Below are 17,543 nucleotides of genomic sequence, written 5' to 3' on the forward strand. Positions count from 1 at the left end.
CATAATAAGTCAGCCTGACATCCTAGTCCTGAACATGTTTTCTTGGAAATCAGCCCATTCAACTCCAAAAGGCATTTAGTGCTACTCTGCCAGAAAGAGGTTATATTGCATTCATGTAGATCCAAGTGGTCCCATCTTGGGCATCTCCAACCATCCTTCCCTAAAAGAATGGGAGAAGCACAATCATGAGTTTGGTGAGCTGCTGCTACCATCCTATTGTGAGTGTGACCCAAAGGGCATTTAAGGAACCATGCCATGAGAGGGAGACAGACATACTCATTTAGAGAAAGGAAAATGAGAAATAGTAGAAGAAAAAGAGGAACCGGCCAGCAAAGAACACCTAAGCAGAAGAAGAGATATGCAGTATAAACTAGATACCCTTTTGCACAACACAGGCATAGCCTGTGATTCTACTGTAACTGCCATGGATTCATCCTGGGAATTGCAGTTTTGGAAGGGGTCTTTAAAATTCTCAGCCAGAGAGCTCCTACAAAAAGGAAGTCATGGCTGTTAAAGTGGAATCGTTGCACTATAATTCTGTAGTGTTAAAGGGCTTCTAAGCACAGTCTGATCCAGAATCAGGGCCCTTCCACACTAAACAATTACAGCACTATGATGCCACTATGCCGTAGCTGGATCCTGTGAGATCTGGCGGTGTGTGTTTACTGAGTTTACTGAGGCACTAGAGCTAAGAATTCAACATTGCCCGCCCTAAACTTCAAGTAGAGATTAGAGTAGTGTAGTGGTTTGAGTGCTGGACTATGACTCTGGAGACCAGGGTTCGAATCCCAGCTCAGCCATGGAAACCCACTGGGTGATCTCAAGCTAGTCACTATATCTCAGCCTCAGAGGATGGCAATGGCAAACCTCCTCTGATGAATCTTGTCAAGAAAACCCCATGATGGGTTCCACTTTGGGGGTCACCATAAGTCGCAAATGACTTGAAGGAACACGACAACAACAAACTGCAAGTATCAGGATTTCATAGAATGGACACATGCCAATGGCAGTGGAATCATAGTGCTGGAACTATGCCATGTGAAAGATCCCTCATTTGCCATCTGGGCAACTGAATCAGACATCATCATTTTATGTTTTTCCTCGCCCCTCTCAATCCTTTTTCTTTCACCATGTGTCTTTTAAATTGTAAACCTGAGGGCTGGGATTAATTACTAATTTTTATAAGATACTCTGCAAGACCTTATAGTTGTTATTGTTGAAAAGTAGGATAATTTCTTTTAAAATACAACCACAAATCAGTAAATAAGTGTGCATAACACCAAAGCCTTAACTGACCTCTCAGATCTGCCCTTTCTTACATCAAGCGAATGGTTAAGGAATTGTTATGAATGTCTGGCTAAAGTACTTGACTATCTTTTCTTATTAATTCATCTGCTCACGAAATGCCAATATCGCACAATGCAACCTGAATTAAAACAGAACACAACCATTACAAAATTAATAGTTAATTCATTTTATTGTACCTATTCGTATTTTAAAAATAATGGGCGCTTTAGGATAAGCCTGCTATAGCAAATAAACATTCACTAATCAAAATACATGAGCCTTCATTTGAGGGTTGCATTTTAACCACCAGAAGATTAGCTGTTAATTCACATTCAAGCAAGTAAGAGTAGACAAACATACTTCTACAATTTTGCCAATGTTTGTACTCTGGCCTTCCTCTGTATAAAGAGGTACAGCATCACAGATTAATATGAAAGAACTCTGCGTGTCTAGGTACAGCATATGAAAATCTGTATAGCACTAGTAAATGAATAAAAAACTAAATGATCCGTGTAAAATGTTTATACACTTTATGTACACGTTAAGTCACAAATTCAATTTTTAAACCACCTCCATTCATAACTCTTATGACAGACTTAATAAGCTACAGTACAAGATTCATTTAGAAAAAAGAAACCAGGAAGGGAAAAAAAACAACAACTTAGAGCAAATTTAAGCACTTACTGGAAACTGGATTGTATACAAAATTTTAGAAAACATACTTCAGAGAGCGTTACTCAACAAAAACTAGAAAAAGACTAAATGACTCTCAGGAAAGACATTTTTAATATTTAATTGCAATCAATAGACTGGCATTATAGCTAAAATATGCACAAATGGAATTATTATCGAGTAAGGCATAGGACAACCTGGGTACAATCTCTCCTGGAATCCCAGCTTTCCAATGCTAGCTTATTGCTTGTCCTTATTTGAAAGCATTCTCTCTCTCACTCTCTTTTCTCTCTCTCTCTCTTTTCTCTCTCTCACTCTCTTTTCTCTCTCTCTCTCACTCTCTCTCTGCCTCTCATGCTTCTTTTGGGAAAAATAATATGTCAATTCAAAATTATCTCCCACAGAACAAAAATACTAGATGCTCTTCTATGGATGCATGACTGGATGAACTTGACTCACTTCACAAGAATGTCAGGTTAACAATCTAAATGGCAGCCACACATTCAGCTAAAAAAAGGGAAGGCTCTCATTTTCATTGTATTCACATGTGACACTACCAAATGAAGCTCCCAGCATTTTTCAACATTGGCTAGGGCTGATGGGATCTGCAGTTCAGCAACATGTATAAAGGTGGCCAGCCTCTGTGCTAAACCATAGATCAGGGTTATTACTTAATTATAATTAGCTTACTTGCAAATTAGCTTACTTGTTGTTCACCACTATGATCTTTGGAATAGCGGTATATAAATAAAACAAATTATTATTATTATTATTATTATTATTATTATTATTATTATGTGCATAAGGAGAATGGGCTTGAACACTCCTTACCACTTCTTTCCACCTCCTGCACAGCCTGAGGAAGAAACAAACCATGATTTAGTTTTGCTTTGCCCAATCCCTGACTTGTCACTACATATGAACCAATAAAGTTCATGTTTAACATGCACTTGTTTAAAAAAAAATCGACCTAAACAAATCCAGATTTGTGGTTGGCTTTGTTCAACAATTAACCAGGTTATTTCAAAACACAATTCCCTGTTTGCCCATAACTACAAGCCAGGAATCAAGAAAAAAAACCTGAATCCTAGTTTATCCTTTCTCCCAGTTGAGTTGGAGAGGATCTGAGGCTTTGCTCAGGTTCCTTTCTGCGCACGCAAATCGTGCCAAACTATTGTGCTAAATCAGGATTTACCATTACATGCAAACCCTCATTTGTTTTTAACAATCCGAACAAGTGAATGCTGGTCTCTTTTACTCAAATAAGGGAACCGCATCCTTTGAGGGAAAAGCTTGGCAGTATGTGGCCTGTGTTTGTGATTAAAATTTAAAACGCAATAAAAATAGTCTTTGGTTAGAATACAAACATCCATAACTCTGGAGCTCTAAAATCAAGATGTGGCTTTTAAGAAACTAACTCGGAACACATAAAATGTTATGTTTTAATGTACATCGTTTGAAAAACATTTGAACGACTGGTTTGTGTAAAAAAAGGAACCCTGGGGAACTAACAACAGACAACGCCTTTTGGTCAAGAGGAAAAATGTGCTTTTGTGTTGAGATCTTCAACGGCTCAGTGGGAAAAATAAAACATCAGTCCCTTTACCCAGAGAGGGAAATAATAATTTGTGCTTCTGTGCTGTGGTACCTTCCTAGACAGAAGGTATCAGCCAAATTTCCTAAATACATAAGGATTCAAATATCTGGATTATTTAAAAGAGAACCTTTCCTATAGCAAACAAGAATAGCTCATGCTACACCAGAGCTAAATTTGCCATTGCCCCTTTTGAGAGAAAGCCAAAAGGCCACTCAGACTTAATATTTAGCAAAATGGCCTACCTAACAAACTGATAACCTTCACTTTTTTAAAAATCCAAGGTGAAGCGGGAAACTGACAACAACAGACTCTTCAAACAAGCGTTAGACTTCGCCTTGAGGACATCAAACCAGAAAACATTAAACAGTTGCAGGCAACACTAATGGGATCTGTCCATCTGCGATATTTCTCAGAAGCCAAGATCTCCGCTGGCCTATTCATGCCTTACTTGTGCAAAGAGGGTGTTTTTAGTAGAGCCCCAAGTTGTCCTGCCAAAGTGGCCATAACTCACGAAGTTGGAGCACCTCCTGTACTTGAGCAATGAGTTCTGGGTCACACAAGAGAGCCTACAAACAGGGAACTACAACTCCCAGAATTCCTCCAGCCAGAATGGCTTGCTCTCTGGGGATCCTGGGAGCTGCAGTCCTCAAATGCAGCTTTCCCAAACTCTTCATAAGTACAGGAGGCACTCGACTGCAGAGGTTTTACTGGCAGCAACAGCAGGGCAACATGCATTTGGAGAATGGGCGCACAATACCCCACTCACTCACCCCAAAGCAGACACGCTGTTTACACAAACAACACGTGGATATGGTTATGGTCTGAGGAAGCAAACACCTTACCTCCACCTTTAGCAAATCTAGATTCAGGATAAACCATGTGCAATTGACTTTTTAAAAATATATATATATATGTATATTATAAACACACATAAGTATCAGTAATATGGTTATGTTCATTTAAGGAGTCTTCTTCACTGACGTCTTCCTTGAGAACTGGGTTAAGGAGAGCACCCTCCATTTCTAAAGGACTGCTGCTTGGTGCTTTTGAAGATCCTGGCTCCTGGAAGAAGGGTCCAGTCATTCAGGTGGTTTTAAAAATCCAAAAGCACTGGCTCTGATGGCTGACACCGGCTTCTCTGACCCACCCCACTTTATGTCCGTGCAGCTTTCAGAGATCTGAAAGAAAGGGAAGGCTTTGGCACATGGTAGAGGAGGGAGAGAGGATAAAATGGTACACAAAACGGTACACGAAAATCCCCCCTAAAACATGGCCTCCCTTTTCTCCTGTGTGACGGGGAGAGGAATAGCGTCAAAAGGACCTTGTTGCAAACCAGTGCTCCATTCCATCCGAATCTCTCCCCAAAAACCAATATGGCTGTGAACTCCACAATGTTCGTGTCTCAGGAGTTTCTGGGGACAGGGAACAACTGCTCAAAAACAGCAGGCCTCTCGCCATGATGCAGAAAGAAGGTGGGAGCAGGAGCAGAGGAGCCTGGCAAAGAAGAGACCCTTGACAGCCTGTGGCTCTGCAGGTGCTGCTGGACTGCAACGCCCATCATCCCTGACTGGGCTGATGGCGGTTATCAGTCCAACATTTGTTAATTTGGATTGTATGGAATTTTTTAATTGTAAGCCGCTCAGATTGTCCTTTGCAGAAGGAGCCTGCAAAGAGGATAGCGCAAAGGATGCCAAAAAATACAGGTGGCCAAAGCAGCAGCTCTAGACAAGGATGCTCAGCCTCTCGCTTTCCAGCTGTTTCGTACTTCAACTCCCAGAAGTACAAAACAGCCTGGCCAACGATGACAGATACTGGGAGCTGGAGTCTAGATTTTTAGACTCTAAAATATCTGGAGGACCAAAGAAGGCTGAGATCCGCTGCTTCTATACAGCCAGGTGCAAGGGAGAGTCTCCTGTCAAAAAGCAGAGAGAGATTCACCATTATACCTGGGGACAGAGATAATAGAGGAGCATCCTTTCCAGCCCAGAAGGCATTCTTTGGATACAAGGGGAAGGGAAGGTGGCTGAGCCACTGCAGAAAGATAGGAAGAGGAAAACCCAGGCCAGGAGTGTAGAGATGGAGTAACAGGAGGGAGGCACTCTTTGTAGGCGGAGGAAGGGCAGGGCTGCCAAGCCTAGTGGGCAGCAAAGGTGGCCTCTCTGCCTCCTGGGATCCCTTTCTATACTACACTCCTGGGACTTACAGTTTGGCCAATGGTTGGTCCCCCTTATTAAACCATCCATCCCAGCATTCCCTGGACCTGCTACCCTGAAGGCGGCACCAGCCACCTGCTACAACTGTGATGTGTGAGAGACACTTGCAGAGAAGCAGAGGCCACTGGTGGCCATCTATCTCTATGCTGTTCTTGGAAGAGAGCAACAGTCCCTTTGCAGGCAGAGATCCAAGTCCTCTGCCCCTCTTTCCATGGCTCCCTTTCCAAGAGGGGTCTAAGGAGGCCCCAGGGATGGGCTGGGAAGAGGCCACTTTGCCACTGCTTTCACTGCCAGGGATCCTGGGATCTGTAGTTTGCTGTAGAGCTCTCTGATGGAGGAGGTGAGCACAAACAACAGGTCCCAGCATCCCCCAGCATTGAGCCTTGGCAGGTGAAGCCAAGATTATTCGACGTTACTAAAAGCTCATAGAATATGTACTAAATGCTAAATGTACTAAACTCTTCCCAGGGCGGTGCATCCTCAGAAGACACAGACTGCAGACACAATCCAGCTCGGGATTGCTCTCACTGCCTTGACCCAGTGCCAGGGAATCCTGGGAAGTGTAGTTTATTGTGGTCTGATGACAGTCTCACAAACACTACAGTCCTCCAAACTCCCTGACATTCAGCCAGGGCAGCGAAAGCGGTGGCAAAGTGGGTTATACTTCTTCCTCAGTGTGTCTTGTGGGGCACTCTAAACCCCAGCATCCCCTGCCTCCAGCCAGGGATGTCACAGCAGTGTCAAAAGTGGGTCATTTCTGCAACGAAGGCCAGCATCTTCTCCCCTGGAGCCATGGCTGAGAGAGCGTCGTCGAAGCGGGTCATTCCTCCATGAAGAAAGCATGTCCTCCTGGCCTGGAGCCCTGCCGTCGAAGGGGCTCCATGGGAGGGTCCCTGGGTGCCTCTCACTCCCTGCAGAAGACGTACTCGGTGTAGCTGGCCCAGACCTTGTCGTCGGGGCCGGGGCCGGGCCCGGGCTGCTCGGGGGCGAAGGCGCAGGTGCCGGTGGAGGAGCAGGCGGCCATGCGGAAGCCTGCCTCGGAGAGGCGGTCGAAGGCCTGCTCCAGGAAGTTGAACTTGAGGTAGTACCGGGCGGTGTAGCGCTCGGGGGGGCGGTCCGGGTCGCGGCTCTCGTTCAGGGTCTCCCCGAAGACCTCCTTGGCCAGCGCCGTCTTCCCGCAGACCGTGATCCGCGCCACCCGACGGAACTTGGCGTCGGCCTGCGCCTCCCGGCCCAAGGTGTAGGAGCCCCGGTACCCGATGGTGATGTACCCCGACCGACGGGGGGCGCCCGAGACCCCTGCCCCCGCCCCCGCTCCTCCTCCGGCGGCGGCGGCGTCGAGGGAGAGCGAGGCGGCCAAGAGCGGGGCCCCCGTCGAGGAGCAGGAGGAGGAAGGGCTGGGAGAGGGGCCCTGCTCCGGAGCCTCCGCCTCCTCCGCGCACAGCGAGGCCTCCCTCAGCAGCCCCGGCGGCAGCCCAGCCCTCGAGGAAGGACCCCAGGAGGAGGAGGAGGAGGAGGAAGGGTTGGTGTTGGCGGCCAGGCGTCGGACCAGGTCCGGCAGCTGGAAGTACTCGGCCTCCTTCTGGAGGCGCCCCCTCTCCGGGAACCTCTCCGGCAGCACCAGCTCCTGGTCGCGGAGGTAGTCCAGCACGTAGCGGAAGAGGAAGCCGTCGCGGTCCAGGAAGACGCGGCCCTTGGAGTCCCGGGGGAGGGAAGAGGAGCCCGTGGAGCTCCCCCCCTCGGAGAACATCCTCCAGAGCAAGGAGCCCCGCACAGACAGCACCGTCCCCCGGCGCGTCACGTACACCTGGCCGCCCACGTTCAGCTCCACGATCTCCGGCCAAGAAGAGGAGGAAGAGGAGAGGCTGGCGCTGCCTCCGACGGAGCCCGGCGTGGCCTCCGGGGGCTGGGAGCGGACTCCCCCGCCGCCCCCTCCGTTGGGGAGCCCCCGGGTGCTCTCCGCCAGCGCCATCCCGCCCTCCTTCGCCTTCCTTCTCCTTCTCCCTCTCTCTTCCCCCGACCCCCGACGTGCCTTTGACTAGGCTCCTTCTTTGCCTTCCTCTTCCTCAGAGATGATGATGATGATGATGATGATGATGACAGCAAGGCTGCGCTTATGAAGAGAGAGAGAGGGAGGGAGGGGGAGGGAAGGCGGGCCCCGCTGACGTCGGAGGGCCCTCCTCCTGCTGCTCCTTCCCTCGCAGAGCAGAGCCCAGCCCTCCCTCCCTCCCTCCTTCCCTCGGACACAGCAAGCAGAGCCCCAAGCGCCCCAACCCCATTCTCACAAGAGAGACCCAGCTGCAGCGCCTTTGAGACTCACTGACCCAAAGACAGACAGACAGACAGGCCTTGGCAGCAGGAGCCTCCCTGGGCTTCAGTCCACTTCCTCAGATGGCACTACAAGCAGCACCCGTGATTGCAGGAGATGGGCAAGGAAAGCATCCCCCGAGAGGAGGAAGAGGAAGGAGCCCTTGTGGCCAAGGGACCACTCCCTGGGGCAAAACACACACAGGACCCGGCCCCCTCTTGCCCCAGATGAGGGCTCTGCCCAGGGGGCATCAAGGGCCACCCTGCTGTCCTGCCCCCCTCTCTTGACATGAATGCTAAGTCCAGTGCAGGTGGCATTGTTGTGTGTGTGTGTGTGTGTAGTTCTCTCCTGGTGTTGCCTTGCTGGAGGCTGGGAGGGGGGGAAGCCAGCGGGAGGCCTGAGAAGCAGAGCAGCTTGCCTCCCTTTCTGCAAATCAGCTTAAGAGGGATGCCTTTTCCCAGACAGGGCTCTGGAGGAGGAGGAGGAGGAGGCTATCATCTTCAGAGGGTGCCCTCCCTGGACTGCAACAGGAAGGCAAGGAGGAGAGAGGAGGGCAGCTGGGAGAGCTTGCCACAAGCCAGCCTTGCCTTGCCAGACATCCCTCCCCAAGTGCAAAGCCTCTCCTTTCAGAGGCAGCCACCCTCCATTGCCCACTTCATCAAGAATCATTGAGAAAGGGACCCTCCTTTTCCAAGTCATGGCCTACCTTTCAGCCACCAGCCCAAGAGGGACTCCACCATCTCCATTTTGACCCCAAAAGAGGACAAGGCACCACAGAAAGGGAGGACGCTCCAGAAAATGGAGGACACTCCAAAATCGAAGCTCAGAGCACTCATGAGAATATGAATTCAGGCTTCTTAGGCTGTGAGCACATGGCACTAAGTCCACTTTGACGCCGCTTTGACTGCCGTGGTTCAATGCTATGGAATTAGATTTAGTTTTGTGATCTGCTTATTCCGCCTTCTCTGTCAGAGAGCTCTGGGGCCACAGCAAACTACAGTTCCCAGCATGGAGCCATGGCAGTTAAAGTGGTGTCAAACCAGATTCTTTCTGCCATGTGGACACAGTCTAAGAAGCATGAACTTTATATATATATATATATATATATATATATATATATATGAGAGTGTTTTGGGCTTCTGTTTTGTAACAGCCTCCATTTTTCTAGAACGGCCTCCATTTTGCAGTGCCTTGTCCTCCTTTGTGGTCAGAACCTCTGGTCACCCTGTGTTTAGCTTACAGTTGTAAACTGCTTAGACACTGCTAGTTCGGTATGAAGTGGTATATAAATGAAGCTGTTTGTTTGTTTGTTTGTTTGTTTGTTTGTTTGTTTGTTTTGGAAAGATGGAAGGCAGCAGAAAGCGAGGAAGACCACATGCCAGAGGGTTAGCCTCAATGAGAGAGGACACAGGCCTGGGCCTGCAGGACCTGAGCAGAGAGATTGAGGACCAGGGGCTCTTGGAGGTGTGTCTCAATCCACAGGGTTGCCATGAGTCAAAAGTCAACATCAACAACAGCATCTGAAGTCAGCATACTGAGTTACTGCTGCAGAATAAATGGACTACATCTGACTAGTAGTCAGCAGGAGAAGCAGACCTCAGCTGCTCCCTTCCAGCCATCAGAGAAGCTCCCAGTCCCAGGAGAGGACTTTTCTTCTTGCACAAAAAGTGGTTGCACAAGCAACCACTGCCAATCTGGCAAAGGGAAGGATACAGAGTTGGGTGCTTTCCTGACCTCCCTAGAGACTTCCCCTTTATACACACACACACACACACACACACACACACGTATTTATACCCCTCTCATCAGCCACAAAGGCTCTCAGAGCAAATTTTAAACATAGTGGGGGGTTGTTTGTTGTTGTTGTTGTTGTTGTTGTTGTTATTCCTTACCTTTTGTTTATCCACATATTTATTTATCAATGGATTCAAGCATCCATGGCTTGAAAATATTAAAAAAACCAAACCCATACAAATTCCCAAAAGCAAACCTTGATTTCACCATTTTATATCAGGGACAACATTTTACTATCCATTGTATTTAATAGGACTTGAGCATCCACAGATTTTGGTATCCAAGGAGGGTCCTGGAATCAGATCTCAGCCCATTGGACACAGGTCAGGTTTGTAAAAATGCATTTTAGGACTGCATGGATAGGAGTGGTACAGTGTTATTCTTGCAAGCCCACTGAGGCAAGGAGGGAAACATAATATAACAGTCTTAGGCCCTTCTCTCTCTCTTAGGCTTTGGACTGCAAAAGTTTCACTGAGTGCCTCAAACAATTATTCCTTAGTCTTGGGGTTTTGCAAGCAAGATTCCTCTGAGGCCAATCCTAAATATGTTTACTCAGAAGTAAATCCCATGAAGTCCAGTGGGTTTTAGTAATCCTAATAAACATGCTTAGGACTGCTGCCTTAATAGGCATGAAAAGTTTAGCTGCGCTATGCAGGAAGTGGGAGCATAGTCTCACTTCCAGTACATGAAAGCATTTTGTAAAAAATTATCCATGTCTCTCTTTGCTGTTACAAAATAGGTTTATAGTTTTCTGTGGGTTTTTCAGGCTATGTGGCCATGTTCTAGAAGAGTTTATTCCTGACGTTTCGTCAGCATCTGTGGCTGGCATCTTCAGAGAAACCTTCTCTGAAGATGCCAGCCACAGATGCTGACGAAACGTCAGGAATAAACTCTTCTAGAACATGGCCACATAGCCCAAAAAAAACCACAAAAAGACCCCTATAGTATTCCAGCCATGAAAGACTTCGATTTCAGAATAGGTTTATGTTTGTATCCACCTCTGATCCACGTATGGCAAGGTGATTACAGGTTTTGAGATAGAAGCAGGGAATGGTACATGAGCTGTTACAGATTTGGTAGGGGCATATGGGAACTGTAACCAAAAACAGATGGAGGGCCAGAGGTTTTCCAACCCACTGTAGCTAACACACATGTCACTCAGGTTGATTGGCAGAAGCAGTCGGACACCACTTTAAGTATAGTTTGACACCACTTTTAAGTGCAGTAGTGCCATCCTGTGGAATCCTGGGGTTTGTAATTTTACAAGGTCTTTAGCCTTCTCTGCCAAAAAGGGCTGTGGTGCCTCAGATACAAATCCCAGTATTCTGTAAGATGGAGCCACGGCAGTTAAAGTGGGCACGAACTGCATTATTTCTGCAATGTAGATGCACTCAAGGTTTCATCTTGTGTACCACCTTCTACTAGGTGTACAACCTTAAACCTGACTCATAAGTGGCACAAATAAAAGCCCCCCTGGCTGTGACCATATGTGTGTTCATCCTGCTCTTGAAAGAGGCTAATTTACAGGGGCTGTTTTAATGGTTAGTATAGGACCATGTTGGCAAACCTGTGGCATGCGTGGCCTCTCTGACACGCAAAGCTGTCTCAGAGGGCATACGGCAAGGGAGGCCTGGGCCACAGCAAGGAGGGTCGGGGAGGTGCATGTGGCTGGCCCGGCTCCTTGCCACAGCCTGGTTCTCCTGTGAAAAACCAATCCGCAACAAGGAGGGACAATGCAACCCTTCTGGCTGGAAGTGCAACCCACACTGGATGACACCAAACCCCAGGATGCCGTTGCCTGGAAAGTGTGTGCCCAACCCTCTCTCCAAGGACACTTGGAAGGAGCCTGCTCCCTGGCCAAACAGCCGTCCTTTCCAGCCTCCCCAGCGTTGGGAGTGTCATTCTCCTCCTGTTACCCTTCTTCAGGCTCTCCTTCATTGCCAGAGACTTCTCCCAGAAAAGGGCAGCAGAAGGGTTGCTCCTAGTCCTGGACGGGAAAAGTTGCTGCCCTCTGATAAGGCACAGGGCTGGGGTTGGGTTTTGTGCCTTGAAGTCCTTTTCAACTTATAGCGACCCTAAGGTGAATGTATCATGGGTTTGTCTTGACAAGTTTCTTCAGAGGGGCTTTCCATTGCCTTCCCCTGGGGCTGAGAGAGTGTGACTTGTCCAAGTTCTCCCAGTGAGTTTCATGGCAAGCTGAGATTCAAGCCCTGGTCTCCAGTGTCACATGCTCACACTGCTGGCTCTCTTTGTTCTTGTGCTGTGCCTTCTGTTGTTGTGTGCCTCCAAGTTGTTTCCATCTTATGGGCCTAGAGCACTCTCCCTCTCTTCCAAGTGCCAGTTCCTGGAGACCCTAATGTAAAACTGTCATGGGGCAAGCTTCATCAGAGGGGGATTTCTATTGCCATCCTCTGAGGCTGAGAGATCATGGCTTGTGTGTGTGTGGTGCCTTCAAGTCATTTCCGACTTATGGCAACCCTATGGTTAAACTATCGTGGAGTTTTCTTGGCATGTTTTCTCACAGGGGGTTGCTATTGCTCACCTGAGGCTGAGAGAGTGTGCCTTGGCTCCCCCCCCCAGATATCCCACCCCTGGAAGTCCCACCCTCTGGAGGGCAGAAGTCCCGCCCCAGAGGTCCCACTCCCCAGGAGGCCGAAATCCTGCCCTCCGGCACCAGGTGACACTTGGTGCGGGAACACCACTGAGTTTGGGCAATCGGTCTTTAAAAGGTTCGCTATCGCTGGTATAGAATTATAGAGTTGATAGAGACCACAGAAACCATCCAGTCCAACCCTCTGTCACACATGGATACACAATCAAAGCACTCCTGACAGAGGGCCATTCAGCCTGTGTTTAAAAACCTCCGAAGAAGGAGACTCCAGCACACTCCAAGGCAGTGTTCCACTGTCGAACAGTAAGAGTTTGTCTGCATTTAGTGTGCATATCACACACATACAAATACAGAGCCTGAAAAAAGTTTTTTGTTTTTTTTACATCTCCTGATATCTGGGGGACTCTGAGAGTTGTTCAAAAAGTCACTTCTCTGGGCACCACTGCCAAAGCATATTCATGTCAGAGGCCATGCTGAGTAAAGGATTCTGGGAGCTGGCATCCAAAAATGTTATTTTCTCTCCAGGCACTGCCTTGCTCCTGTGCTTTCCAACAGCAACCTGAAGCTCAGAAATGAAAGCAATATATGAGCTGAGTGAGCAAAATTTCACCTGCTAAACATCTGGAGCTCAGGCTGCAGTCCTCTTGCTACTTATCTGGGAGTAAGTCTTGTGGAATTCAGGGACACTTACCTCTGAGCAGGATGGAGAAGCACAGTACTTGATTCCTGGGCTGTGCAGCACCCACTTTCCTGGTAGTAAGTGTCTGTCAGTGAATGGGTTTACTTGTATATAATATTGTACTGTCGTTATACTTTCAGAAAAGTGCAATCTGTGTAAAAAAAATTGAACAGAAGCAAAAATTAAAAGTGCCAACAAAAATGTTCCATTCAGTTTAGTGGGAGGTGCAAGACTGGAGTGATAGTTTCTTGACTAGCAATCAAAGAGAATATAACAATCATAATGATATTAAACTAAGCTGTATTCATGCAGTTAATACCACAGTTTTGGGAAGGGAGAAAAGATGCTTTCTGTTAATTAATTAACATTTTGTGAGATTTGTTAAGAGTGTTAGGGATGCTTTTCTGTGCTTTCTTCCCATGATGCTTTATTTAGCATAATTTATTTATTTGGATATTTTTAGATTGCTTTTCAATCTGAAACAAATTATCAAAGCAGATTAGGGAGGAAAACATTTTACCCAACAAAGATGACTTCAAAACAAAATCAGAACAAGAGGAGAACAAAACAATTAAGACTTCAGTCTTATGCACTTACCTAGAAGTAGGTCCCACTAAACACAGTACACCCCACAAGCAAGTCACACTCTCTCAGCCTTAGAGAATGACAGTGGCAAACCTCTTCTAAAGAAACATGCCAAACAAACCCCAGTCCAGAGCAGCATGGAGAAGCAAGACATTCTCAAGTGTGGCATCACCAGTAAATAATGCCCAGCAGCCAAGATCTACTCTTGCAGTTCCCTATCTAACTTCTGTGGAATTGGCATTTTCTTCTCATTCTCTCTGGTGCTCTCGTTGCAGATACAACACACAACCATGCAAGAAACCCAATGGGCTCACTGTCCTCTGAAATTAGAGTAGACCAGGGACGCAGGAGGGTTGGCCTTTTGGTGGATGCAGTAGGATCCAGCAGAAATACACCATCAGATTGTAGCTACTTGTCTTGTTGCAGAACAGTGTAGTTCCCAGCTTCTCCAAGGATTCTGTCAGTGCTAGACACTGAAGCACATTACTGCTGTAGTGTAAGCTACTCAAGCGTTCTACCCTTTACATCTACACGTGGATTCACACCAACTCCAACATAGCATATGAATAAAAATATTTTGTTTATTTGGTGTGCGTATTTTTATTCAAAGATTCCTCTATATCCACACTGTAACATTACATAAGGAAATAACATCATTTGAATTAAAATAGTTTTATTTTATTTAATATGTAACTCAACACAAATTTTACACATAAAAAAGTCATGGCCTCCAGGTCTTGTGGCCTTCTTGAGCAACTGTCACCCACACACCCTCCTCGTGATCCCACCCGACAGTTTGAAAGCCACTGGCATAAGCTTTCTTGAAGGTAAATAAAGCAGCAGATGGTCCACAGCAGAAAAGCATTCCAGCCCTTTTGCTGATGTGGTCCAGCACCCCTCACAGCCAATAGGAACACCGGGCCCTGAAACAAATTCTACCCAGACTTGTCCTTCCAGCTGAAAATCAAATCAAATCCTTATTGCTGGACATATAGGGCACCTGGGCTGTCCTCCTAGGCTGAGGCAAATGGATGATGGACTCCAGGGTTATACAATGCAGAAGCAAATAAATCTAAAGTGTGCAAGCCTGATCCATCTCCCCCTTATCAGAATGAGAACTGTTCAAGCAGGTTAGCAAGAGAGAAAAATTCACTCATCCTTTAGTTCTCAGCCTTAATATCTTGTCCCAGTCTCAAACTGCAAAGGCAATGCAAAAAGTATTCAACAAGGTTACCCATACAAGTTAACCTTTTCTTGCCACTGGATAACTGTAAGGTTTGGCCATGGTGCTAACACGGACTCCAGAAGCCATCGGCTCAGTGGCAGAGATCCAGCTCAGTACACCACTGCTGGCAGAAATGTATATGGGAGTGGAAGTATGCCCCACACAATACGTTTTGGACCATCTCAAGCTATGGACTTATACCTTCAAGAGAGTGTCCTCTTTGAGTGGCATTGCCATCACATGAACCAGTGCTTCATCTGTGCATAGTTCACTGTCAAGTATGCAGGCCCATGCCCTCAAGGTATGCTGTTCTCTCCTTTGTTGGAATAGAAGATTTCATTTTCATATCCAGACATCACAGCTGCATTTTGACATAGGCACTTCAATACACAGCATGATAACATAGTGTTATTTAAAGTCTGTACTGCATCAGTATGATTAAACAAGTGGGCTGTGCAACAACGTTGGGGCAAAGCATCCATTTTCAAAGAGACCACTGAAACAAATGAGCAGCCTAAATACCCTAAAGGCACCAGATACGGTCTGATCTTGAAAGTTAAGCAAGGCTAGTTATGAATTCAGAGACACAGCTGCGTCAGTCTTAAATATCAATAGGCAAAGAGACCTTGTAGCACCTTTGAGATTAACATAGTGAAAGATGTAGCAGCATAAGCTTTTGAAGACTTTATCTACTTCCCCAGATGCATGGAGATCTATGCCAATAAAACAGTTCCACCCTTCATTGCACTGCCATTTGACAACTGCTTTCAATAATAGTTAACTTGAATTACAGAAATGACAGGCTCACCATGTGAATGGACACCATAAGCAAAACACATACATGGCTTTCCAGTATCCAGGAAATAAATAAAAAAGGCCATGACAATGATCTTTGTGTCCCATACACTATCAGTTTCCACACATAACCCAAATGCTGACAAGTTTATCTGGGTGTTATTAAGGTTTAATATTAGGCTAATGCTGGATATTAAGTGTTCTTTCAGCAGCAATAACTAGAAAAACATTTTGGTGAACCACTTGAATGTATATTTAGTGAAATGATATGTGGTTCCATATTACACTGTGAGCATTCACAGGCTCAATATAGTTGTGTGTGTACATTTCGCTCACATTTGTCTCCTAATTTCATTGCAACCTTACAGTCATATTAGGAAAATTCTCTCTCTGTCTTGGATATTCATTTATAAGCCAGAAATGTAACAACTACAACTTATTTATCCAAGAAAGTCAGATATGAGGGGGTGAGATCTATGTCAGGAAATGTTTGGGCCTAATCGCTACATGTCTATATCAAGTCTGACATTTTTAATTCAAAGTGCACAATCTGGTCAAAGATCCTGGTTTAACCTCTCCATGTTGTGATGCAGATCTTAGGCAGATACATAAAGGCAGGTATCCCAGTCCCACGCCACCTAAGGCTTTCAAAGGAGTGCAACCATTTCAGTGCTGGGAAGATATGTTTCTGGCAGCCAGAGCTGCCAAACACATTCTGTATCAATGGGAGTTTCTGACTAGGCTTCAAAGGGATCCCCAGGTACAAAACATAGAAGTACTCTAATCCATTTAATTCATCTGCTTAATTAAGACAGCCATTTCCTGAGTCTCTCTGTATGTCCCTCTTCCCACGGTGATGAGGGAAACTGATGCAGATGGACCCACTCACCTTTGAGTATCACTACCGCTAACTGACTGGTGGATATGCTGTCTAATATATGAGAATGAGAATTACTTTGCTTTTCTTCCCTATTTCCTTGCTTTAAGAGGAAGTCATACATTTTCTAACTTTAATTCTGAATTTAATTAGCTTTTCAAAAAACACTTAAAGTAGCACTGATGCATTTATTTATTTATTTATTTATTTCACTTATATCCCACCTTTCTCCCAAAATGGGACTCATCAGCAATGTTTTCTGATGTTTGGTCACTCGAGATGTGGCCATAGCCCAGAGTCAAACTATACACTGAGAAGAAAGCTGGTTCCCAAGGATTCTGACAATGAGATTTCAAATAAGAAGCTGAGCTTTAAATTATTCAGATATGGAAGAAACCAAAAGCAACATAGCTCCATCTTTTCTCCCCTCGCTTCTCCATATCTTCAATCTCTCTCTCTCTACAGGCTCCTTCCTGTCGGACTTCAAACATGCTCTCATTTCCCCAATTCTGAAAAAACCTTCTCTTGACCCCTCCTCTTTGTCTAGCTATCGTCCGATTTCTCTTCTTCCCTTTCTTTCTAAGGTTTTGGAACGGGTTGTTTATTCTCGCTCTCTTGAGTTTCTTGAAGTCAACTCCATCCTCGATCCCTTTCAGTCTGGTTTCTGCCCAAGGCATACTACAGAAACAGCTCTCACTAAGATCTCGAATGACCTTTTACAGGCCAAGGCTAATGGCCTTTACTCTGTTCTCATCCTTCTTGATTTGTCTGCAGCCTTTGACACCGTTGATCACTGTCTCCTAGTTGACATACTCTCTGACCTTGGGTTCTCAGACTCTGTTCTCGACTGGTTTAGATCTTATTTGTCAGACAGATCTTTTGCAGTGGTTGCAGGTGGTC

The 17,543-nt window shown here is 46.1% G+C and overlaps 1 protein-coding gene across 1 annotated transcript; it reads right to left on the reverse strand.

Annotated features, from left to right (window-relative positions):
- Positions 1-1,450: 1,450 nt before the first annotated feature.
- On the reverse strand, positions 1,451-7,829 carry LOC149319117 (BTB/POZ domain-containing protein KCTD12-like). Its single transcript, XM_089511137.1, has one exon. The coding sequence runs from the start codon at positions 7,739-7,741 to the stop codon at positions 6,674-6,676; it is 1,068 nt and encodes a 355-aa protein (XP_089367263.1). The 5' UTR covers positions 7,742-7,829; the 3' UTR covers positions 1,451-6,673.
- Between the last annotated feature and the right edge of the window lie 9,714 nt (positions 7,830-17,543).

The sequence above is a fragment of the Sceloporus occidentalis genome, unplaced genomic scaffold, assembly GCF_023333645.1.
Source record: "Sceloporus occidentalis isolate IW3139 unplaced genomic scaffold, rSceOcc1.0.p SCAF_2, whole genome shotgun sequence".
NCBI lineage: Eukaryota > Metazoa > Chordata > Lepidosauria > Squamata > Phrynosomatidae > Sceloporus > Sceloporus occidentalis.